Source organism: Mercenaria mercenaria, chromosome 14, assembly GCF_021730395.1.
Source record: "Mercenaria mercenaria strain notata chromosome 14, MADL_Memer_1, whole genome shotgun sequence".
NCBI classification, from domain to species: Eukaryota; Metazoa; Mollusca; class Bivalvia; order Venerida; family Veneridae; genus Mercenaria; species Mercenaria mercenaria.
In genome coordinates, this window is record NC_069374.1 from 68110207 (window position 1) to 68135823 (window position 25617).

Sequence of the window (25617 nt, forward strand, 5' to 3'; positions counted from 1 at the left end):
AGTTGTAACTTGTTTAAGTTTATTTGAATATATATCCTGTCTATATAGTATAATACAAGTACAAATGTACATCATAAATTACTTTTCCTACTTACTGTATTAGGAGTTTAATGACCGACATTCTCATCTAAGTATTTTACTTTCCTCATGAAAAGTAATTCTTTTGTACGGATAAACAAACTTGCACATTATTAATCTTTTCGCCTAACGTCATGCTGTAACCTAACAGGAAAAATATAAGTATTTGTTGTTGCTGTTGATGTTGTTGTTTAATGTACAAAATTGTTCTTTTTAACGCGAAAATGCAAACTGAAAGCATTTAAAGAATTCTCAATTTCATGCCGTTTAAGTGAAATTATAAAGTCGGAGATGCACACATGAAATAATAAGATGTTTCTTGTTCTTAAACAAAAATGTAGGTATTCTCCAAATTCGTCTCTGGGTCACATGTACTAATCACTTCATATCATTTTTAGCTCGACTATTCGAAGAAAAGTCTAGCTATTCTACTCACCCTGGCGTCGGTGTCGGCGTCACACCTTGGTTAAGTTTTTGCATGCAAGTACATACAGCTATCATTTAAAGGCATATAGCTTTGAAACTTATTTATTCTTTTTCTAGGTCAATTACCAACCTCACTGGGTCAAGTTCCATAACTCTGACCTGTATTTTGAGCAAATTATGCCCCCTTTTGGACTTAGAAAATTCTGGTTAAAGTTTTACATGCAAGTTACTATCTCCAAAACTAATGCAGATATTGAATTGAAACTTTACATGTGTCTTCGGGGTTATAAAACTAGTTGATAGCAGCAAGTCCCATAACTCTGACCTTCATTTTGGCCAAACTGTGCCCCCTTTTGGACTTAGAAAATTCTGGTTAAAGTTTTGCGTGCAAGTACATACAGCTATTACTAAAAGGCATATAGATTTGAAACTTATTTTTTTTCTTTTTCTAGGTCAATAACCAACCTCACTGGGTCAAGTCCCATAACTCTTGACATGTATTTTGGGAAAATTATGTCCCCCTTTGGACTTACAAAATTCTGGTTAAGGTTTTACATGCAAGTTACTATCTCCAAAACTAATGCAGATATTGAATTGAAACTTCACATGTGTCTTCGGGGTTATAAAACTAGTTGATAGCAGCAAGACCCATAACTCTGATATCCATTTTGGTCAAATTATGACCCCTTTTGAACTTAAAACTCTTTTGACATTTAACATTTTGGGTAATATTTTCCTGCTTCTGGGACAATATTTCGAATAGTCGAGCTTGGCTGTCTTACGGACAGCTCTTGTTTTCTATTCTTCTAACGATCGGCGTATATGTGTAACCTAAACCCCCTCGATTCGCTTCATATACCAGTTCCGGTTCGGTATGTATGAGGAATGGCCTTTGCTATTTATAAATCAATCAAAAGCAACCTAGTATAAATATATATAGACACACAAAGCTTGTACGTGATTTTAGTGGTATTTCATAGGGGATATATGGTGCTGAACATGTTTCGTATAACCGAAATGCAGGTGTAATGTTTAATAATTAAAATTAATTAATCGAACAATAGATTGGACATTAGACAATGGAAACGCTTAATCGATTCGCACTCATTTTGTAGCACAAAGGCATTCACAATGATCAAATAATATCTATGTACACAACCACGAACCTTTTATAATTGAAAAATCAATAAGAAGTGACCCCAAATCGTACGTATTTCAAAATTCTTGATTCGTATATAAAACTAGAACACTCTTAGGATAGATTTTATCATTACTTAATCAAATGTGTCTGTGTACTGTTGGTACTGTCAGGAACAGGTAAGACCTTTACCTATCATCAATACTAGCGTTTCACCTTAGCGGGATATATAGTTATCGGAATCTGATAGTTTTGTCGTTTGTTTATATGGACATGTAGATGATCCTACAGTTATTGAATTGTTCTAAAACACTGTATTGATTTGGTTAATTGTAAACGTATATTATTACCATACATGTTAACATTTTTGTTAAGAAAAGGAAGCGTTTAAGAAATGTTGTGATATAAGTATGTAATTGTGTAAACAACTGTACAAAACTAGGTCATATATATACATACAAAGTACACCCGGGTCAATGGGCTTATAACTGGTAAGTCACCTTAAATTTGTAATTACTGTATACAGTATTTATATGAGTGACAAATGATAACAAGTAGGAAAGTAGCAAGAGCTCTATCTTCAAGGTTAAACATACAAACGTGATGATAGTTTCAACATAATATGTTTGTTAAGACTTAGAATTTCTATTTACGTATATCTATAATCATCTTTGGGTAATAAAGTAAATATCATCTCTAACGTCTTTATTTTTTTTTTTTTTTTGGAAGTAAATATTTATTTTGATATACATAATGCAAAAATACAATACACTTCAAGTCAGCTATAAAGACAAATCAACTACAGTGTAATACAAAAAGTTTGTTATGTTTGAGTAAACACAAGCTTGATGAAAATATAGTCTAAATATTATGTACGATATTATGTACGATATGTGTTATATATCAATTTATTAAAGCTACTTGCCCATTGCGGAGAGAAAATTTTTAATATGTTCGTGTATTTTAGAGTATATCTGAGTAATAAATTTGTTCACGATCTTAAAAGTTTGTTAGACGTTTTTCGTATTTAAAACACTTAACATATGTTTATAAATATAGACTGCCACGGAATGTAAACATGTAATAACTACACGATCACTTTATATCAGATTAACATGCCTCTAAGACAACATCACATTTCTTATGCATACTTTTCATGAAAATTCCATCAAAAATTGACTTTTGTAAAAAGAGGATATTGAATAGTTCCTAGTAAAATGCCAGTCATTGGTTTTCTACTACGCAAATATAAGAAATATGAAAATTGAACCGTTTCATTTCCTGTAAAATTCATTCTCTTTTCGGCTACAGCATGGAAGCATGTTTTCACCTGAAAAAAAAAACGACCTTATTCATTGAACCAGACACAGCATACCTCGAATACAATACTTTTGTAATACGAAACGTTTGTTAACCCGAACAATACTCAAATATATAGATAATTATGGTTCAGCCTTACATGGACCTTTATACACTATTGTTATACCAACTATATAGCGGCATTTTCATGACAAACACGATCAAAGGCGCTTTACAATCAGGGCTCCAAATTTATCCTGTACCAGTGCAGACACTGAGGGACCTGACCGAAGGTATCCAGCGAGAGAAAGTCCCCATAACAGAGAGATTCAATTCAATTCAAATTTATTCAGGCATAAGATCGTAAAACATTATATATAACTTATACAGTAAAAAAGACATACAACAATCAATATATTTAAAATGCTTTGATTAAAATTTTATAAAAATCTTAGAATAGATATGCTAATTAATACATGAAAGACTAAGTCAAGTATATATTATAATTTATGACATAGAGAAAAGATATGATCTTGACGCCTGGGATGACCCATTAAAGTAAAACTAATCACTTATTTCCAATGGGGTCAAAAGAGTGAAACCTTTTAGATACAGGCCTGTCCGGCTAACTTAGCCTAGCTCTTTGCGAATTGACAGTCTGTTTCTTTAACCAGTTGTATAGCACCGATAACCGCGAAACCGTCTTTCCTGGGGGAGAACAAGTACTGACCATCTCAGAAATTTCTACTGCCTGGAACGGGATATTACTTGGTAATCTGCGCTGGTGCAAATGTAATATTAATCATGTTAATAACCACTTCAGGCCCGCCATTGCCGCTTAATGGACGTACTATAAATAGTGTTTATATATCACATATTCTATGTATGAAAATAAGTTCAGATTTTCATGTATTTTGATGGGAAAATAGTCTCTACCTACCCCCACCTACCTATCTACTTACCCACTTAACTACCTGCCTACCTACATACATACCAACGTACATGTCTACCACAACGCCGACCTACCTACTTACCTACCTTGCAAGTCACCCACGCACCTAAGTAACTATCCACCCATTCGCCTACTTACTTACTTACCTACCTATCCACCCACCCTGCATATCCGTCAATCTCCCCCCCCCCCCCCCCCCCCCACACACAACTTAACTACCTTCTTACTTACCTACCACCACACCTTACCTACTTACCTACCTACCCAACTACCTACTTACCTACGTATCCATCTACCTACCCACTCCCCTACCTATCCGCCAATTCATCCACCAATCCACTCAAGCAACCTACCCACGCAAACACCCTTCTACCTATCTACCTACCTATCCAACCACATACACACCTCACCTCACCTAACCCACACCACTCCGTCGTTGGGTCACGAGGTTGTATTTCGCTCCAAGCAGTTGTCTTGTCCTGTGTGCTTGCCTCTGAATGTCCCCATTCAGTCGTCGACAAGTACGTTTCACCGTCAAAAGATGTTGCTCGGGTGTCGATTCAGAGTGGGCAGGGAATGTCAACCAGATTCGAACACCCCTGATCTTGGAAAAGATCCAACATTGCTGAAAAATCGGCGAGATGCAGCTCAGTCGACGAATTTCCCCTTTTTAGAGTCTAAATACGCCAGACGTTGACCTAGTTAGGGCACTGACCCAGTTAGCGCCGTATGTGCCCTCTCCACGGGGAGCTCAGAGAAGAATCATTTCGTGGAGATAATAATGTATTTTATGTCTGGCAGGTCTTAATTCATTACTGACAATCGTTCAGTTTATAAATAACGTCTTTTTCACTGCTTCTTAAATAAGGCCCTTTTTGTCAAAGAAAGTTGGCTCAAGATTTTGATGTTAGTACTTTTGATAGTATTTATATTTTTACTGAAAACTTTCTCTCTTTTTTCAGTACATTAAAGAAGGATTTTGTTGCCGGAGGGACTACTAAAATAAAAGATGGAAAAATCAGAATATCCTCCACCGCCCCCTTCATACGGTAAGAGTTTTATTTACCAATTTTGAGGTCTATCCTTTGCGCATTCTATAAGGCATACCCAACTTGTATCCTAAGTATGAACTAAAGGCCAAAAGGAAATTATCAATATCATAAAAAGACTTTTAAGACATGTAACTGTCATTTATCTGTTCTACTCAGGTTCTGAGTTCTGAGATACTTAAAATGATTCAACTTAAAACGAATCCACTTAAAATGATTTCCATGAAACACCTTACACTTAAGTAAGTAGGCTTCGTGTAACGCGTCTCTGGGCTCCTATTCATCAACATTTTAAGTGTGAAACTTGGCCTTCGGAAGGCTGGAATTATCGTCTGTCCTATATTTGCAAATCTTGTATGGACTTTAATGAAACTTGGCATCAATATGGCATACATCACAATAAAATGTTTCAGCAATGGGCCTTAATTATAAAATAAGAAACGGCAGTTTGATTTTGTTTAATTTAAAGTCTAAATTTCAGTTTTAAAACGTTCAGAAATCTATCCAGCCTATTAAAACTACATCTTACGGACATCCAACTAGTCTCTTCAAATGATAAATAAAAATTTCTAACCAGTCTATTCTTAAAGACATGTGACCAGCATATTCAAATGATAACTTAAAGACATCCAACAAGCCAGTTCAGATGATGTTTTAAAGCCATCTAGCCAGCATCTTCAAATGATAACTTAAAAACATCCAACAAGCCAGTTCAGATGATGTTTTAAAGCCATCTAGCCAGCATCTTCAAATGATAACTTAAAAACATCCAACAAGCCAGTTCAGATGATGTCTCATAGACATCTAACAAGCATATTCAAATGATAACTTAAAGACATCCAACAAGCCAGTTCAGATGATGTCTTGAAGACATCTAACCAGCATATTCAAATTGATGACTTAAAAACATCCAACAAGTCAGTTCAGATGATGTCTTGAAGACATCTAGCCAGCATATTCAAATGATAACTTAAAGACATCCAACAAGCCAGTTCAGATGATGTCTTGAAGACATCTAGCCAGCATATTCAAATGATAACTTAAAGACATCCAACAAGCCAGTTCAGATGATGTCTTGAATATTCAAATGTTAACTTAAAGACATCCAACAAGCCAGTTCAGATGATGTCTTGAAGACATCTAGCCAGCATATTCAAATGTTAACTTAAAGACATCCAACAAGCCAGTTCAGATGATGTCTTGAATATTCAAATGATAACTTAAAGACATCCAACAAGCCAGTTCAGATGATGTCTTGAAGACATCTAGCCAGCATATTCAAATGTTAACTTAAAGACATCCAACAAGCCAGTTCAGATGATGTCTTGAAGACATCTAGCCAGCATATTCAAATGATAACTTAAAGACATCAAACAAGCCAGTTCAGATGATGTCTTAAAGCCATCTAGCCAGCATATTCAAATGATAACTTAAAGACATCCAACAAGTCAGTTCAGATGATGTCTTAAAGCCATCTAGCCAGCATATTCAAATGATAACTTAAAGACATCAAACAAGCCAGTTCAGATGATGTCTTAAAGCCATCTAGCCAGCATATTCAAATGATAACTTAAAGACATCCAACAAGCCAGTTCAGATGATGTCTTGAATATTCAAATGTTAACTTAAAGACATCCAACAAGTCAGTTCAGATGATGTCTTGGAGACATCTAACCAGCATATTCAAATGATAACTTAAAGACATCCAACAAGCCAGTTCAGATGATGTCTTGAATATTCAAATGTTAACTTAAAGACATCCAACAAGTCAGTTCAGATGATGTCTTGGAGACATCTAACCAGCATATTCAAATGTTAACTTAAAGACATCCAACAAGCCAGTTCAGATGATGTCTTGAGGACATCTAACCCGCATATTCAAATGTTAACTTAAAGACATCCAACAAGCCAGTTCAGATGATGTCTTGAAGACATCTAACCAGCATATTCAAATGTTAACTTAAAGACATCCAACAAACCAGTTCAGATGATGTCTTGGAGACATCTAACCAGCATATTCAAATGTTAACTTAAAGACATCCAACAAACCAGTTCAGATGATGTCTTGGAGACATCTAACCAGCATATTCAAATGTTAACTTAAAGACATCCAACAAGCCAGTTCAGATGATGTCTTGAGGACATCTAACCCGCATATTCAAATGTTAACTTAAAGACATCCAACAAGCCAGTTCAGATGATGTCTTGAAGACATCTAACCAGCATATTCAAATGATAACTTAAAGACATCCAACAAGCCAGTTCAGATGATGTCTTGAGGACATCTTACCAGCATATTCAAATGATAACTTAAAGACATCCAACAAACCAGTTCAGATGATGTCTTGAAGACATCTAACCAGCATATTCAAATGATAACTTAAAGACATCAAACAAGCCAGTTCAGATGATGTCTTGAGGACATCTTACCAGCATATTCAAATGATAACTTAAAGACATCCAACAAACCAGTTCAGATGATGTCTTGAGGACATCTAACCAGCATATTCAAATGATAACTTAAAGACATCCAACAAGCCAGTTCAGATGATGTCTTGAATATTCAAATGTTAACTTAAAGACATCCAACAAGTCAGTTCAGATGATGTCTTGAAGACATCTTACCAGCATATTCAAATGATAACTTAAAGACATCCAACAAACCAGTTCAGATGATGTCTTGAAGACATCTAACCAGCATATTCAAATGATAACTTAAAGACATCAAACAAGCCAGTTCAGATGATGTCTTGAGGACATCTTACCAGCATATTCAAATGATAACTTAAAGACATCCAACAAACCAGTTCAGATGATGTCTTAAAGCCATCTAGCCAGCATATTCAAATGATAACTTAAAGACATCAAACAAGCCAGTTCAGATGATGTCTTGAGGACATCTTACCAGCATATTCAAATGATAACTTAAAGACATCCAACAAGCCAGTTCAGATGATGTCTTGAATATTCAAATGTTAACTTAAAGACATCCAACAAGTCAGTTCAGATGATGTCTTGGAGACATCTAACCAGCATATTCAAATGATAACTTAAAGACATCCAACAAGCCAGTTCAGATGATGTCTTGAATATTCAAATGATAACTTAAAGACATCCAACAAGCCAGTTCAGATGATGTCTTGAAGACATCTAACCAGCATATTCAAATGATAACTTAAAGACATCCAACAAGCCAGTTCAGATGATGTCTTGAAGACATCTAACCAGCATATTTAAATGATAACTTAAAGACATCCAACAAGCCAGTTCAGATGATGTCTTGAGGACATCTAACCAGCATATTCAAATGTTAACTTAAAGACATCCAACAAGCCAGTTCAGATGATGTCTTGGAGACATCTAACCAGCATATTCAAATGTTAACTTAAAGACATCAAACAAGCCAGTTCAGATGATGTCTTGAGGACATCTAACCAGCATATTCAAATGATAACTTAAAGACATCCAACAAGCCAGTTCAGATGATGTCTTGAGGACATCTAACCCGCATATTCAAATGATAACTTAAAGACATCCAACAAGCCAGTTCAGATGATGTCTTGAGGACATCTAACCCGCATATTCAAATGTTAACTTAAAGACATCCAACAAGCCAGTTCAGATGATGTCTTGGAGACATCTAACCAGCATATTCAAATGATAACTTAAAGACATCCAACAAGCCAGTTCAGATGATGTCTTGAGGACATCTAACCCGCATATTCAAATGTTAACTTAAAGACATCCAACAAGCCAGTTCAGATGATGTCTTGGAGACATCTAACCAGCATATTCAAATGATAACTTAAAGACATCCAACAAGCCAGTTCAGATGATGTCTTGAGGACATCTAACCCGCATATTCAAATGTTAACTTAAAGACATCCAACAAGCCAGTTCAGATGATGTCTTGAAGACATCTAACCAGCATATTCAAATGATAACTTAAAGACATCAAACAAGCCAGTTCAGATGATGTCTTGAGGACATCTAACCAGCATATTCAAATGATAACTTAAAGACATCAAACAAGCCAGTTCAGATGATGTCTTGAGGACATCTTACCAGCATATTCAAATGATAACTTAAAGACATCCAACAAACCAGTTCAGATGATGTCTTGAGGACATCTAACCAGCATATTTAAATGATAACTTAAAGACATCCAACAAGCCAGTTCAGATGATGTCTTGAGGACATCTAACCAGCATATTCAAATGATAACTTAAAGACATCCAACAAGCCAGTTCAGATGATGTCTTGAATATTCAAATGTTAACTTAAAGACATCCAACAAGTCAGTTCAGATGATGTCTTGAGGACATCTTACCAGCATATTCAAATGATAACTTAAAGACATCCAACAAACCAGTTCAGATGATGTCTTGAGGACATCTTACCAGCATATTCAAATGATAACTTAAAGACATCCAACAAGCCAGTTCAGATGATGTCTTGAGGACATCTAACCAGCATATTCAAATGATAACTTAAAGACATCCAACAAGTCAGTTCAGATGATGTCTTGAGGACATCTTACCAGCATATTCAAATGATAACTTAAAGACATCCAACAAACCAGTTCAGATGATGTCTTGAATATTCAAATGTTAACTTAAAGACATCCAACAAGTCAGTTCAGATGATGTCTTGGAGACATCTAACCAGCATATTCAAATGATAACTTAAAGACATCCAACAAGCCAGTTCAGATGATGTCTTGAGGACATCTTACCAGCATATTCAAATGATAACTTAAAGACATCCAACAAGCCAGTTCAGATGATGTCTTGAATATTCAAATGTTAACTTAAAGACATCCAACAAGTCAGTTCAGATGATGTCTTGGAGACATCTAACCAGCATATTCAAATGATAACTTAAAGACATCCAACAAGCCAGTTCAGATGATGTCTTGAATATTCAAATGTTAACTTAAAGACATCCAACAAGTCAGTTCAGATGATGTCTTGGAGACATCTAACCAGCATATTCAAATGTTAACTTAAAGACATCCAACAAGCCAGTTCAGATGATGTCTTGGAGACATATAACCAGCATATTCAAATGATAACTTAAAGACATCCAACAAGCCAGTTCAGATGATGTCTCATATACATCTAACAAGCATATTCAAATGATAACTTAAAGACATCCAACAAGCCAGTTCAGATGATGTCTTGAAGACACCTAACCAGAATATTCAAATTGATGACATGAAAACATGCATCTAGCATGTTCAAATGTATCTTTTAAAGATATCTAATCAGACTATTCAAACTGTGTTTTAAAGACATCTTACCAGCCAGTTCAAATGGACTATTCAAATGGTGACGTAAGGACATCTAACCAGCATATTCAAATGATGTCTTATAGACATCTAAACATCCTACTAGTATTCAGATGATGACTTAAAGACATCTAATAAGTTTTGTCAAATGCTGTCAACAAGACTGATTCAAATAAGTCGAACTAAAGACAACATGCAAGCCTATTCAAATTATGTCATAGAGATATCTATCCAGCATATGCCGATGGTGTCTTAAAGACATCTAACGAGCTTATTGAAATGATATCTTTAATCCTATGCAAATGATAACTGAAAGACATCTAACGGTCTAGCGGTGTCTTAAAGATTTTACAAAAATCGACTTAAAGACAAGTAACTATAAATGTCGCAAAGACATCTTACCAGTCTATTCAAAGGTTGACTTAAAAGCTTTTAACCAGCCTTCAATAATATACCTTTATATTATAAATATGGTACTATATACATTAACATGAGATAATTACAGTGCAAACGTTTGAGGCTCTGTATTTCACGTTTTACTGGCGAAGTATTATGAAAACTAAGAATTTGGATTCTACGTTACTTCGGGCCGACACTCGTCACCACTAGAGGATATTTTTATTTGAAATTAAAGTTGATCTGAAATTTAGAAAGTTTACAAAAATGACCAGTGCTTTCTTATGTACTAAGCTCCTACAACCTCTGAGTTAAACTGTCCTTATGCTACACATTTCCATCTTCTTTGTTTTCAGACTCTCTCCCAGGGATCGTTCAGCAGCCATCGTATGGCATGCAACCCCCTCCACCAGGTATGTGACTTTTTTGTGAATTACTTAGAATGGATAGATACAAGCTTGGAATCAAGATATGTTCTCTTGCTTACTTCTGTACATTCATTTTGATCAAGACCAGTCTATTGTGGTGTGTACATAGCACAAACTGTGGGATACAAAATGCAAAAATCAGTTCTGTTGAAGGTATGACGATTCATGGTAGAAGGTCTACATAGTTTTCAGGAGAGCCTCACGGGATTAACTAGACCCTCCCACATTTATGTAGAATATTTCAAAATCCGGTTTGCAGTTTCTGACACTATATAAATGCAGGGAAACTAGCGGTAATGTTTTTGGACGAATCGGAATAATCTGAACAATCTTGGTAGAGGTCACCCGAGGAACATTTGTGTAAAACTATTCCAGATTTTTTACTCTTAGACTAAGTGACAACGTCCTCTTGCGGCAATGTTTGTTTTGAATTAGAACATTCTTGGTCTTAGATCACCAAAGGATCAATTGTGTGAAATTATTTTGAACTTAGTGTAGCAGTTTCTGACAAGAGGAATTTTAGAAATTTTCTTTTGTCTTGCTACTGTATGAAATAGAGATCTGCATCGAATGGGTTATTTTGAATAAACTTGAAAGAATACTAGGTTGATATTGGCTGAGTTGTTTAGAAACAGATGTCGTTTGAAGAAAACTGGACGGACAAAGTACGACGGACGGTGATTGGTCAAATTAGCTCACCCCGAGCACTTCGTGTTCAGGTTACCTAAATACGTGCAGCACATATTAAAAGCAGTATAATAAATATATAGAAATCAATAAGTTCAACAAGTTTGTAGCATATCTTGTTGTCCTTATTTTTGACATGTGTAGCTAAAAGATATTTTGTTAGCATTTACAAGATTATGAAGGCAAGCTAGAGATTGTATATTAGTAATTGTAAAATATTTCATTTGCAATTGTCCTAAGATATAAAGCACAGCAGAAAAACCTTACGTTCAATCTTTTTTCCTTCTTCTGTTTTACCTACTGAGCTTCCTAAGTGGGCTCTAACACAATATGAAATCAGCTTATACTATCATTTTAAGCTATGCCAATGCAAGGGACGCCAGCTGCTGCAGCCCAGTGGATGGCGAGGCCGCAAGGCGGAATGAACTGCCCGCCAGGTTTGGAATATCTTTGTCAACTTGACCGGCTTTTTCTGCAGCAGGAGGTCGAAGTTAGCCCTGGAGGTTTGTACTGATTTCCTCTTTTAAGGTATCCAGTACACAAATAGGCAAGTACTATATAGCAGTGCTATTAAAATATATCAAATATTGATGCCTGGTAAGCTCATATAATTTTGGTATCAATTGAAAGAATATTGTCACCTGAAAAAAAGAAAATATAAATTACATGACAAAAATATGACATAGATTTTTTTTACTTTTGTTTTACAGTCGAAAAACATGACTGCAGTGATTCTAGCATATCATTATGATAATCTTATTATATTTTACTAATTCTTGTTCAGCATACAATTTTTTCAAATGATAACAAAAACATTGGGTCTCCAGGCTTCGAAATGTTATCTATTTGTGGATCGTGTTTAGAAATTTTATTGAAAAATGTAAATTTAGTCAAAGTAGACATTTCAGTCAGTTTAGACTTTTTATATGTAAAATTATTACAAGACTCCTTATATAATCTTCGGTCCGTACCGCTCTATAGTTAAGCATTTAATTTTCCTCAGATTGAGTAAACACTTAAACAGAAAAATGTGAGAAAAAAAAATATTTCAGATGCAGTGTAATAAATCACTTGAATGACATGCCGGTCAATAGTCAAAGCCAATGGCCCTCAGTCCTTCGGACATTTGACAATAGTTTTCACTATTGACCGGCAAGCGATTCTGTAAGAGTATACTATAAGATACTATATTTAAACTAAAATAACAACTGTATAGGTTAATATGTTTTATGCGTTGATTCCCCGTAAAATCCAACTCGTTCATTCAATATTATCTTCTTGTGTGAAGCAGCCTGTGCATGCGGAAATATATCCAGTTGGTCTTTCAAAGGAAAAATTAAAATTAACTAGTATACATGTATTACATTACACACACTGATATGTCAGATTATTCCGTTCAAAACTTGTTTTTTGTCATCATAACTTTTGCTTTAATGTATACAGGAATGTATGGCCCGGTGGCAAATTGTAACTGGTACAAGGTGTTAAATGGTAACGGACAACAGGTGTTCACAGCTATAGAAGGTAAGACTTTCTCTGTAGGGATATATTGCCTGTTTCTATATTGAAACAGATATAATGTGTTAAAATGGTTTGGGAAAGCGCTTTCTCTACATAGTTGTTAGAAGGTAGCGCCTTTTAAAATAATTGCTCGACTTGATAGCTCAGCTTTAAGGGCGTGAGGTCATGGGTTTGATACGGCCGCGTCATACCAGAGACATCGATGTATGGCCTGGAGGTAAACTATTACTGGTATCAAGGTTTATGATACAGTGTAACAGTGTAACAGCAGGTGTTCACTATTATATACGGTAAGACTTGCTATACATGGTTTAGTTGCATTTTAGAACTAGTGCAAGGTTTTGGTAGGCGTTCACTTCTATTGAAGGTAAGACTTGCTCTGCAGGATTGTATGGCTTGGTTGTATTTTAAAACTGGTGCAAGGTGTTAAATGTCCTGAGACAACAGATGTTCGCAGTGGTAGCTAGAAGGTACAATTTGTGGTAAAAAAAAAATTTGTGGCCCGATGACGTTGATAAAGCTAAAGCCTGTAGATATGCGTCAAAGTATGGGACAGATGTCTAGAAATATGAAATATTCAAAGGAAACAATTTAGGGCCCGGTAGGTGTATGACTTCGCAGATAACATAGATGCATTATTGTAATATTACACAATAGTACCTTGGGTATTTTTAAGTTGAAAGGCGATGTACGCTCTTCAATTCACTTTCTTTAAACAGATCATTTCCACTGAGTAAAAAAGGTTTAAGGTACGTCTTTAATTTATGTCTTGATTTCCACGTTTTACTATGCTGCTGAAACAAACAATCCCTACACCTTCTAGTAAACATTGTTTGATCCAGGCAATAGTGTGGTGCTCGCATTCTATATAGTTCGCATCAGTTGTGTGATGTTCTTCATAATTTAAGGCAGTGGACCCGAAATGACATTCGGCAATTTCCGTATGTTTACGTTTTTCTCCATAAACAGTTTCGGCATTCCTGAAAGTTATAGAACTCCACGTGCTTGCAAGCGCCGAAGAATGCCGAAGTAGGATACGGAGAGTACATAAACACACGAAAATGTTGGCCCCAATTTCACGAAAAAAAAACGTAATTAATTGCTTAGCTAAGTCTGTTATTTCAAATGCTTGTTTTTGCCCTTTATACGTCTTCAGTGTTGACTTTTTCATTTATATCACACCCGTACATGACTATTTCGTAGATCAAAGCACAAGAATTCTGAATTTTACAGAAAATGAAGTATAAAGATAAGAAATATACTTAAGCAAATACTTAAGTTTGTTATATCGTGCTTAAATAGAAATAATTGAGCCGTGCCATGAGAAAACCAACATAGTGGGTTTGCGACCAGCATGGATCCAGACCAGCCTGCGCATCCGCGCAGTCTGGTCAGGATCCATGCTGTTCGCTAACAGTTTCTCTAATTTCAATTGGCTTTGAAAGCGAACAGTATGGATCCTGACCAGACTGCGCGGATGCGCAGGCTGGTCTGGATCCATGCTGGTCGCAAAGCCACTATGTTGGTTTTCTCATGGCACGGCTCATATTATATTTGCGTGACTGAAATAAGTACTGCAGACAAATGCACTATACTAACCATAGTTTAATTTAGCTATAAATACATTGGTATAGAAAAAAAAATCAACATTAAATAACAATAGCTTAAGCAATAGCATGATTTTAAAATAACAGACTTAACTAAGTAATTACATAAGTTTTTTCGTGGAATTGGGACATGGTCAACTACTTTTATTTGCGACATGCTACACTGTAATCCCATTCGAAAGTGCTATCGTATTTGTTTGGTGTCATCAAATAAGTGTTTAATAAAATATTATATTTACATTGTAGGTACACCGCAAATGGATGGTGGTTGTGTGTGTCTGCCTGGACAAAGAGGGTATAATGTCCATGGTAAAGACAATATTGGAAATGTATGTTCACAGTAATATGTTTCAGAAATTGAAATGAGCCGCGCCGTGAGAAAACTTAGTGGCTTTGCGACCAGCATGGATCCAGAGCCGCACCATGAGAAAACCAACATAGTGCGTTTGCTACCAGCATGGATCCAGACCAGCCTGCGCATCTGCGGTCGCAAAGCCACTGTGTTGGTTTTTGCATGGCGCGGCTCAAAGTTCTTGCTTCGTTAAAACATATTTTTGTTTTTTAAAGAAGATTTGATTTTTGTTGTTGTTGTTTAAACAAGAATGAAGTCTTAAAGCTAACAGGACATATAGAAACGATTTGATTTAATACATTTATCTATGAGGTGAATCTTTTTGTTTCAGGAAGTGATGCGAATCTCTCGCGATCCGCTTTGTTGTTCATGCTGTCCGTGTCTTGGTTGTGAACATCTTGTCCAAATTGAAGCTCCGGTTGGACATGTGATAGGGTATTTCAAAAGCATGTAAGTTACTCGTGTTCCCTTGTATACCGTTGATGATTGTTTAATGTAGGTTCCCGGTTATGTTGTCTCAGTTATTGTAACTGTCCATATTTGTACACATGTGTTCAACTGCAGTAGGCCATTAGACAACAATTATGTCTCCCACCACACAGTGGTGTGGGAGACATATTGATTTACTCCTGTCTATGTGTGTGTGTCTGTCTGTCTGTGTATCTGTCTGTGTGTCTGCCTGTCTGTCACAAAGCTTGTCCGCACTCTAAGTCGAACATCATGCCATGAATTCCCAGTCCAATATTACCACTTTATATTTTCGCAGTAGCGAACTGTGGCAAGTCTATATCTGCATGTAGTTTTCGTGTGGCTATCGGTGTGTAACATTATCGTATTCGTATGAACCGTTAATTATAGGCTATAGCATTCATTTCTATCCATCGTTATTAGAAGTGTTAAAGACCCACCACGACCTAGCTGTATACTTTTTCCCCCAACTTGAACTTGGTGCAATAATTCTGGTAATACTGGTATAATACAGCTATTCTACAAGATGACAGGTGGACAGTTTAGGCCCTGTTTTCACAACTTCAGCCTGCAAACTTATTCAGTCATTCTCTTCTCAGTATAGTTTTGTAAACATAGAATAATAACTATCTTACACTGTAGAAACAAAGTGTGGTCTAAACTCACCTTAATACATGAAGTACCGTGCATACTACTACAATAATTGAATAATATATTTTTGACATTAAATACATTGTCTTAGCCTTATATTTGTTACTGTCAAATTGTAACTAGATACTTGTTATTTCACATTTCTCCATACAAAAAATGTATAATTACCCATCATGGAAATACAAAAGATTACAGTTATTTTCTGGTGTGTCTTTAAGGTAACTTGACAATAGCCACTACTGACCTTGACATTTTATAGGGAAAAATACAAGTATATATAACTTTCAAAATATACTAAGTATTTAGAATTGAAGCTCAAACAAGAGCTGGCACTTTTAGTGACAAACGCCCCCGAAGTGTGCACAAGAATGCTACAATTGTCTGCGCAAAATATGCCAGAAAAGTTTAGGTATGAATCATTTTGCGACCAGATAAAAAAAGTTCTCCGAAGGTAACCTTGACCTTGGAGCTAGGGTCTGGGTCTTGAGCATGACACACCAACTCATCATAGGGAAGAATTGTGACAAGTAATTTTTGATGAATGGCAGAGTTATTGACCGGACAAGAAACATACAATGTTAACTTCTAAGTGTGACATTGACCTTGAGGGCCCTCCGTGGCCGAGTGGTTAGAGTCGTTGACTTCAAACCATTTGCCCCTCATCGATGTGGGTTCGAAACCTCATTTGGGGCGTAGAATTCTTCACGTGAGGAATCCATCCAGCTGGCTTGCGGAAGGTCGGTGGTTCTACCCAGGTGCCCGCTCGTGATGAAATTGTGCACGGAGGGGCACCTGGGGTCTTCCTCCACCATTAAAGCTGGAAAGTCGCCATATGACCTAAATTGTGTCGGTGCGACGTTAAACCCAACAAAATAAAATAAATTGACCTTGAAGCTAGGGGTATTGGGCTTGTGTCTGACACGTCATCTCAATATAGGGAACGTTTATGCCATGTAATTTTAAATCTCTTCATCGATAGAACTTCCCGAAGAGTTATGGAACGGACAAGAAACAGACCATGTAAACCGTTAACCTCTAAATGTGACCTTGACCATAGAGCTAGTGGTCTGGTTATGCATGACACGTTTTCTCGTTATGGGGAATATTTATGCCAAGTAATTTCGAAATTCCTCGATGAATGACAGAGTTACAGACCGGACATAAAACAAACCCTATATTAACCTTTGACTTGACTTCTAAGTGTAAACTTGATCTTGGAGCTAGGTGTCTGATTCTTGCGCGTAACACATTGCCTCATTATAGTAAACATTTATGCCAAGTTGTTTCAAAATGCCTTCATGGATAACAGAGTTATATACCGAACACGAAAAAAATCCTATTAACCTTTGACTTCTAATTATGACCTTGACATTGGAGCAAGGGATCCGGGTCTTGCGCATGACATATTGTCTGATTATGGTTACCATATATGCCAAGATATTTCAAAATCCCTTCATGGATGGCAGAAATATGGATCGGACACAAAAACAGACCCTGTTAACATTTGAACTCTAAGTTTGACCCGGACCTTGGAGCTAGAGTTCTGGGTCTTGCCCATGACACGTCGTCTCATTATGATAAACATTTATGCTGAGTAATTTCAAAACCTCTTGATGAATGGCAAAGTTACGAACCGGACACGAAACAGACCCTATTAACGTTTGACTTCTAAGTGTGACCTTGATCTTGTAGCTAGGGATCTGAGTATTACACATGAAACGTCGTCTCATTAAGGTTAATATTTATGCTAAACTATTTCAAAATTCATTCGTGGATGGCAGAGTTACAGCCCGGACAAGAATTTACAAAGTAACGGTCGGACGGACGGACAGTGCGATTTTAATATGCTCCCGAAGGGGGCATAAAAATCAAAGAAAATACTGTAGTGTAAATAAAAAGCTTTTTGCTGAAACATCATTAAAAGACGTAGGGAAATTATTAATAAATAAATAAAAACATAAAATTATCAAATGCTTTTGTAAAATTCTTGAAATAGATATGTACTTAATAACTTGATAATAACACAATATATTAACAAAGCCTGAAAAGTAGATCCATCGGAAGCACCGAGGACAAGGCACATAGTGAATATTGCAGACTCGATTTGATTGAGTTGGTTTAATTTGCAATCTGACTAAAGTACATCTCCTATTATGCTACGCTTAGAAGATCAAGTACTTTAGTCAGATTGGTTTAATTTGTACACCAGTCAGCAGTGTACATGTATTTACAAATATGCTTTGCACGGAATTCACGGATCAGAGGGATAGACTGGCTATATTCGTCACTACAACCCGGCAAACTGCAGGGAATCTAAAGTGGTAGTATATTCATGGCATGTTTCTCATCGGATCTTCACCAAACTTGAACAAAATGTGTTTGACCATAAGACCTCGGCTGAGTTCGATAACTAGCCAATTCCGCTTAGGCACTTTTGAATTATGGCCCTTGAATTACTGATTGGATCCATTCGTCTAGACCATCCAGAGAAACTAGTCATTTTTCATTGGGCAGCACTGTCACAAAGCTTGTCCGCACTCTTAAGTCGAACATTTCTCATCGGATCTTCACCAAACTTGAACAAAATGTGTTTGACCATAAAACCTCGGCCAAGTTCGATAACTAGCCAAATCTGCTTAGGCACCTTTGAATTATGGCATTTGAATTACTGATTGGATCCATTCGTCTAGACCATCCAGAGAAACTAGTCATTTTTCATAGGGCAGTTGTGGGAGACATGCGCTTTTCTCAAAAGCATCTCTAGTTATACATTGAAAATGTTTCAAAACAGGATACGATGTAAAAATTGTAAGTGGTATTTGACCCCTGAACAGTTAATCGGTATGCTTTTCTACTTTGGTGGTGCGTTAACTACGTCAAATGTGAGACTCAGTGATGTTTTTTCCATAACCCTGAAAAATGGACGGGGTGAATTTTAGTCTTTCAAGTTACTTGGTCTTAAAAGTTTTGTTCTTGGTGCCGTGACTTTAAAAAAAGTTATTAAATACATTGGTAAACTGATACCTCTAACTGATCATATTTTATGTGTACATAGAGGATATTTGTATCTTACTAATATCTGACTAAATTAATCCACCATTGTTCAAAATTTTATAAACGTTTAACATCTCGTGACAGTCGCAGACAGACAGAGAGACTCATGCCATCACATCGAAAATGTTTTTTTTTCTTTGTATTATTCTTCTGTGTTCTTTTTTCTTTTTTTTCTTTTTTTCATCATGAATAAGTGCTCTCATCTTCATTACTTTTTTCTCTTATAAACACTTGTACATCCGCCATTTGTAGTATATTATTGCTCGAGTGTATATGTTGTTATTTTTTGTGTTCGTTTTTTCTAACTACAGCTTAAGGGAAGGACAGTCTCTAATGTTGTCAGAACTTGTTGTCCGACCCCTTTGCCCTTTGATTATGTATGTTTGAATTGTAATACAATGTATTATATCAAAGAGCAATAAAATATGATTAAATCAAATTTGTTTGTTTCAGTGTAAGATTGGAAAATCTTTCACGAGTGAACACCAGATGCAATATATGTAAGATATGGTGTTCATGAGTGAAAGATGTTTTGATCTTACATGTAAAACAAACAAATATTCTTTTTATTTCATGTGTTGACTACAATTACCCACTTTATAGTTTCTTACCAGTGAAAAACATATTTATTTCCAGTGAAAAATATATTTGACATTTTTCACTGCGAACATATCAGATATATTTCACTCTAATATTTCGATAATTCACTGAAAAACATGTAATAAAGTCTGGTATGTCATCATTTATGTTTGAGCACCTCAGCAGGGAATTAGTTTATTTTCACTGTCTTGTCTAACTAGTTGAAAATGGGGGAAAGTGTGAGGTTGGCATGCTCCAAACACTTTTTAACCCAATGACCGTTCCAAGGCTGTGCCCCTTTCTTCATTTTTTTTATATGTTCTATATATTGTCTCATAAGTTGGTAGTGTGACTTCCCTTCATCCATCTCTCTCTGTTTTATTTTCTCTTTCCCTTTCCAACGCCTTTTACCTCGTCCCGACTTTTAAACTCTTTCATATGACTAAAACGTACTTGTTAATGCATGTTTGAAGCAAGCCGTCTATTTTGTACCTTTCGGAATGTGACTCTGGCTGTGATTATTGTGCTCAATATGTCTAAAATGTCTTCTCTTACCCTTAATTTGTTTTTGGCGTGGTCCTCTGCTTGCTGATATCCTGGTGTTTCGATTGTATATAGTCCGATAGCGCAGTCATACTCTCCTAGTGTTTTCTCATTTTTTTACGTCTGTTGGACATTTGATACCATAAAAGCAAGTAAGTTTTCATTGTAAGTACCATCAGAGATTGAGAAGGTATGCCTTTTCATACTCTCTTGTAAAAGGAATGTTAATGCAATGATAGGAAATTGCATCATTTTAAAAGACCACATGGCCATAAAAAGTTTAATGGACCAAAATTTTGAACAAAATATACAAATGACTACAGTCAACCTGAATTTATCATTTTGCACTGAATAAGCTTAGACAAATATTACAATGCACTGGAAGTCCTACAGGCCACAAATCGAGTTCTGAAGAATCCCAAATCCATATAAGGAAACTCACGTGACTAAATTTCTGGTGCTGAAAGATCACGTGACCATTATTTTTTCTTTTCAGAAAGAACATGAGCAGTATTTCTTTTACGATAAGTAACCCAGAAGATGAGGTGGTATTTACAATGAGTTTTCCATGCTGCGCAACATCCTCTTACTTACATCAACAAGAATTCGATGTAAGTCTGATTGTTAAGTTGGGTTTAAAGGCCCATTATGTGTTTTATAGATACGAGGCATAAAAGTAGATATATCATGGTTATGAAGTTATAATGTATCATTCCTTGTGATAAAACATTCAACCATGCTTTTAGTTGTATCTGACCATATTGGGTAACTTTTTTTATAGAAAGTGGTTATTTAAATACCACCCCGAATAAAACATAAAAACCATCTTACTTAAACATTTCCAAGAAGAATGATCAAAACAAAAGTAGATCTAATAACCAACAAAACAAGCGCTGTTCTGTATGGCAATGCGACTGACTATTAAAAAATATTTACCAAAATATTGTAAGATATAAGTAAGTATAAGGTATGTTACTGGGGTTTACAGGGGATATATGGGGTGTGGGGGAATCTAATAAACAGCATAAGGTATGTTACTGGGGTTTACAGGGGATATATGGGGTGTGGGGGAATCTAATAAACAGCATAAGGTATGTTACTGGGGTTTACAGGGGATATATGGGGTGGGGGGGAATCTAATAAACAGCATAAGGTATGTTACTGGGGTTTACAGGGGATATATGGGGTGTGGGGGAATCTAATAAACAGCATAAGGTATGTTACTGGGGTTTACAGGGGATATATGGAGTGTGGAGGAATCTAATAAACAGCATAAGGTATGTTACTGGGGTTTACAGGGGATATATGGGGTGTGGGGGAATCTAAGAAACACCATAAGGTATGTTAGTGTGAAAAAAAAGTGAGTTTTTAGAGATGTTTCAGGCAGGTAGGTGGAGTACGTGTGGGTGGTGCAGGGTCTGAGGGAAGCCTTAGATATAAGTTAGTACGCGAAATTGAATAAAAAGTGAAAATGGGGGTTGGGTAAAGGGCGGGGAACGCTTGAATCTAAGAAACAATATAAGTTAATGTGAGGAATAGAAAATAAATATATAAAAACAAAATTTAGAAGGAGGTGGTAGGGTGGTTGGGGGATAAATGGTGGGATAGGTGGAGACTGACGGGGTATGAGTGAATATAAGAAACAATATAAGTTAATGTAAAAATGATTTTTTTTATTTGAGGGGTGGGGTGGGGGGTGGGGGGTGTAATAAATGGAGAGGGGACAGATTTGGGAGTAGAGGTTAGAAATGGGAGTATGAGGGATACCAATACCAAGAAACATTTAAGCCATAAGCCCGGCTGTGAAGCGTGCAATAAAACACAATAAAAATCTTACCCCAGTGACCTTGCCCTTTGAGGTATTGGACCCTAAACCAAAACGTGTAAGATTAAATTCATAAAACATGAAGCACTTTCTAAGAATTCAGCTCATATTTGTTTAGTTTTTATTAATCTAACATTGTTCTGTTAATAATTTGAAATGAAGGGGAGCGGTGGTCTAGTGAATAAGGTGTCGGCCGCTCAATCCAAGGGTCGTGGGTTCGAGCCCCGCTGGGGTCACGACCATGATTTTCTCATATGACACCAGTACTGGTTTTTCCAGGAAGCGGACTCGAGAGTGGTTCAAATAAACTTGAAGCTTTCATCACAATCGAGCTAAAACAAATTAGTATAAACTAAACTAAACTAAACTAATAATTTATTTTATTACTTGCAGATAAACTCTAAAGATGGTGTTACACAGGTTGCAAAGATTACCAAGCACTGGAACAGAATAGAGTATTTCTTCCGACTCAAAAAGTTTTCCATTTACTGTATGTAACATTTTCATGCTACTTTAAACAAATTATAGCAAAATTTATAGCTTGGTTTGTTTTAAATTCAGCCATGAAAATATTGACTTTATGCCAAAAAGTATATAAATCAATTCTAAAGATAATTCCTTCAATTAACTTGATGAAAGTAAAAGTGAACAATAAAATGGCCGCGTTAATAGTGGAAATGATCTCGTAGATAACGTGAATGAACGAGATGATAAGTCTGTTTGTGTTTTCAGTTCCAATGGATCTGGATGAAAGAATGAAGGCCGTTTTGTTGGGTACAATTTTTGCCATAGTAAGATTATTCATTACTACATTTTAGTCTTTCCTAACCCAGTGCATCATTCATGTTTGCAGTCGGCCAACGGCATTTATATGTGCTTCCTGTCGTGGCTGAAGCAGCAGATACAATACAGCTATTTGTAGGTCAGATAATACAGAAACCAGTGAGGGTAACTCTGTAAGCGCTGAATTACCGGAATGAATGTTACAATGCAATTCTTGTTGGACAACTAATGCATTTTATAAACTTATCTCAAATCCATGGCTAGAAATCTTCAAAACTGGCATTGTATTGTCGGATTACTAAAAGTGTTGGCAGTTATGATGTTTTATTTCTCGTTCATACTAGTCTTATTTACAAATGTATCCGTTATGTTTAAGAAATATATTCTTTAAGTGGCGTCCTACAACAAGAAGTTCTTGTCTTACGAAACAGACAGAACCAGGAGTCGAACACATGATTTACAGCTTGTGCGTCAAAATCCTTTAAGTTATATTGGAAGTCTGTCTTTTTTTTAATTTCAGGACGTAATGTACTTTCCGCCGCTTCAGAGAGTGCAACGTATGTGATACCCTTACCAACAGAATCAAAGTTGTATTCCGACAGGCCTACTGAATTCATATATATGTTTCGTCTTTTATAAAAACGATATGGAACTGTTTAATACAGTAAAATGTTAACAAATCTATAAACTGACCTAAATATAGGTCTACAATTGTGATATGAAATAAATGTTGTATTCTTGAGATGGTGGTATGAAAAATACTTCGGCTGACGCCTCCTTCGATATTCTTATTTCTCCACATGTACACTTTTCATATAAAACTCTCATCACTGCAATGCTTCTTTTATTATACAGAATACATAAAAAAATGCCATATACGCAGAAAACTTAAATAGCGCTTTTACGCAAGAGATATTATTGTGCATGTTATATGGAACATGATTGTGGAACATGATTTAATGTATATTAACCCTTACCCTGCTATATTTCTATAATGGACTGGTCCATCTTTCAATTTGGACAGTACCACTTATTATTCAAAGGGTTTTTCACTGAAAATTTACTGACTGAATAGCGAACAGCGCAGACCATGATCAGACTGCACGGATGTGCAGGCTGATCTTGGTCTGCACTGGTCGCAAAGGCAGAATCATCTGCCACCAGCAGGCTAAGGGTTAAGTTAACCCAGTGTAGAATTGCATTAACAAACATTTACGTGATGTGTAATAATATACAGTGTCTATACTAACAATGTTATATGAAACATTTATGTATATTGACATCGTGACATTTACAGTGGGGGCAATCAGTGTTATGCACTTATTGAATGGCTTGTCGGTCATTATTCAAAACTATTGTCCGAAGTCCGAAGCCATTCAATATTTTTTTTTATTGCTCGACATCAGAAATTATTTATCATAGTTTTATTCTTAATTTTTTGACTTTTTGAACCAATAAACATGTGCTGAATAGTGAATACAGGCTGGTCCTATAGCGCAAACTATGCACATGGGTGATGTAATAATAGTGTTTCGTGCCATGACGCGTGCGTGCAGCGCTCTCCGTCAAATAATCATGTTTCAGCAAACTATACGATATTTTGGATTTTATTGTTTGTTTTATCACTTGACGTGTTATGAATTTAATATTGTAAAAAGCTATTTTAGAACTGTGTTGTGATATCCTAAATTATTTTTGTGATATCCTAAAATTACTTTTGTGATATCCTTAATTTATTTTGTGATATCCTTAATTTATTTTATATCATTTACTGTATTTTGTCATATCTTTAAATATGGTGTATTTAATGATATCACAATTATGATTTAAGATATCACAAAATAATATAAGGATATCACAAAAGTAGAATATTGGATGTCTCTGAATACGATTTTTTCCATCAGTCAATTTTAGGATATCACAAAATACATTTATGATCTCAATAAATCATTTTAGGATATCACAAAATATGCCAAGTTTGAATTTAAGATATACATTTATATAAAATATGTGGATATCAATAATTAATATACAGTAGCATTATTCTACGATTTTAATTTATCTAATTATGTAATAAAATCGATTTTAGAGTCTTTGTTTTTGGACATCAGTAACAAATTCAAACAGTTTCAGTCACTTTTAAAAGTCTAATATCAAATGATTAAATATATATTTATTAAAATCCACAGAAAATGTTTGTGATAGCGGGTGCTTGTTTTATGTTAGGAGACACCAATGCATAGGAGATTGGTGTCTCGTTTGACGAAGTGACGTATACATGATTGTATATAGACAATTAAGCTCTGCAATGTCCGGTCTGAACGTGACGTCATAGCAATGTGAGTTTATTAGGAATTCAAAAGACATCGATCATGTTGTTTTACCTTTGTAAATGCAAAAGCAATGTTAATACCGGTATTTATAGCTATCTATTGTTATTTCTGGCATAATTATTATGTGTGTTTACTGTTTAATAAAATGTTCACTTTTG

General features: G+C 35.7%; 1 protein-coding gene across 2 annotated transcripts; it reads left to right on the plus strand.

Moving 5' to 3' along the window:
* The first annotated feature begins 1524 nt into the window (after positions 1–1524).
* LOC123527700 (phospholipid scramblase 1-like) lies at positions 1525–25617 on the plus strand. Of its 2 annotated transcripts, none has more exons than XM_045307326.2 (11): positions 1525–1710; positions 4856–4942; positions 10985–11041; positions 12103–12246; positions 13187–13267; positions 15118–15200; positions 15555–15673; positions 21015–21129; positions 22737–22833; positions 23076–23134; positions 23647–25617. In XM_045307326.2, exons 2-11 carry the CDS (start codon positions 4903–4905, stop codon positions 23689–23691), a joined length of 840 nt encoding a protein of 279 aa, XP_045163261.2. In that variant the 5' UTR covers positions 1525–1710; positions 4856–4902; the 3' UTR covers positions 23692–25617. The 2 variants fall into 2 exon arrangements, with proteins under 2 accessions (XP_045163261.2, XP_045163260.2); XM_045307325.2 differs by having other exon boundaries at positions 1693–1821.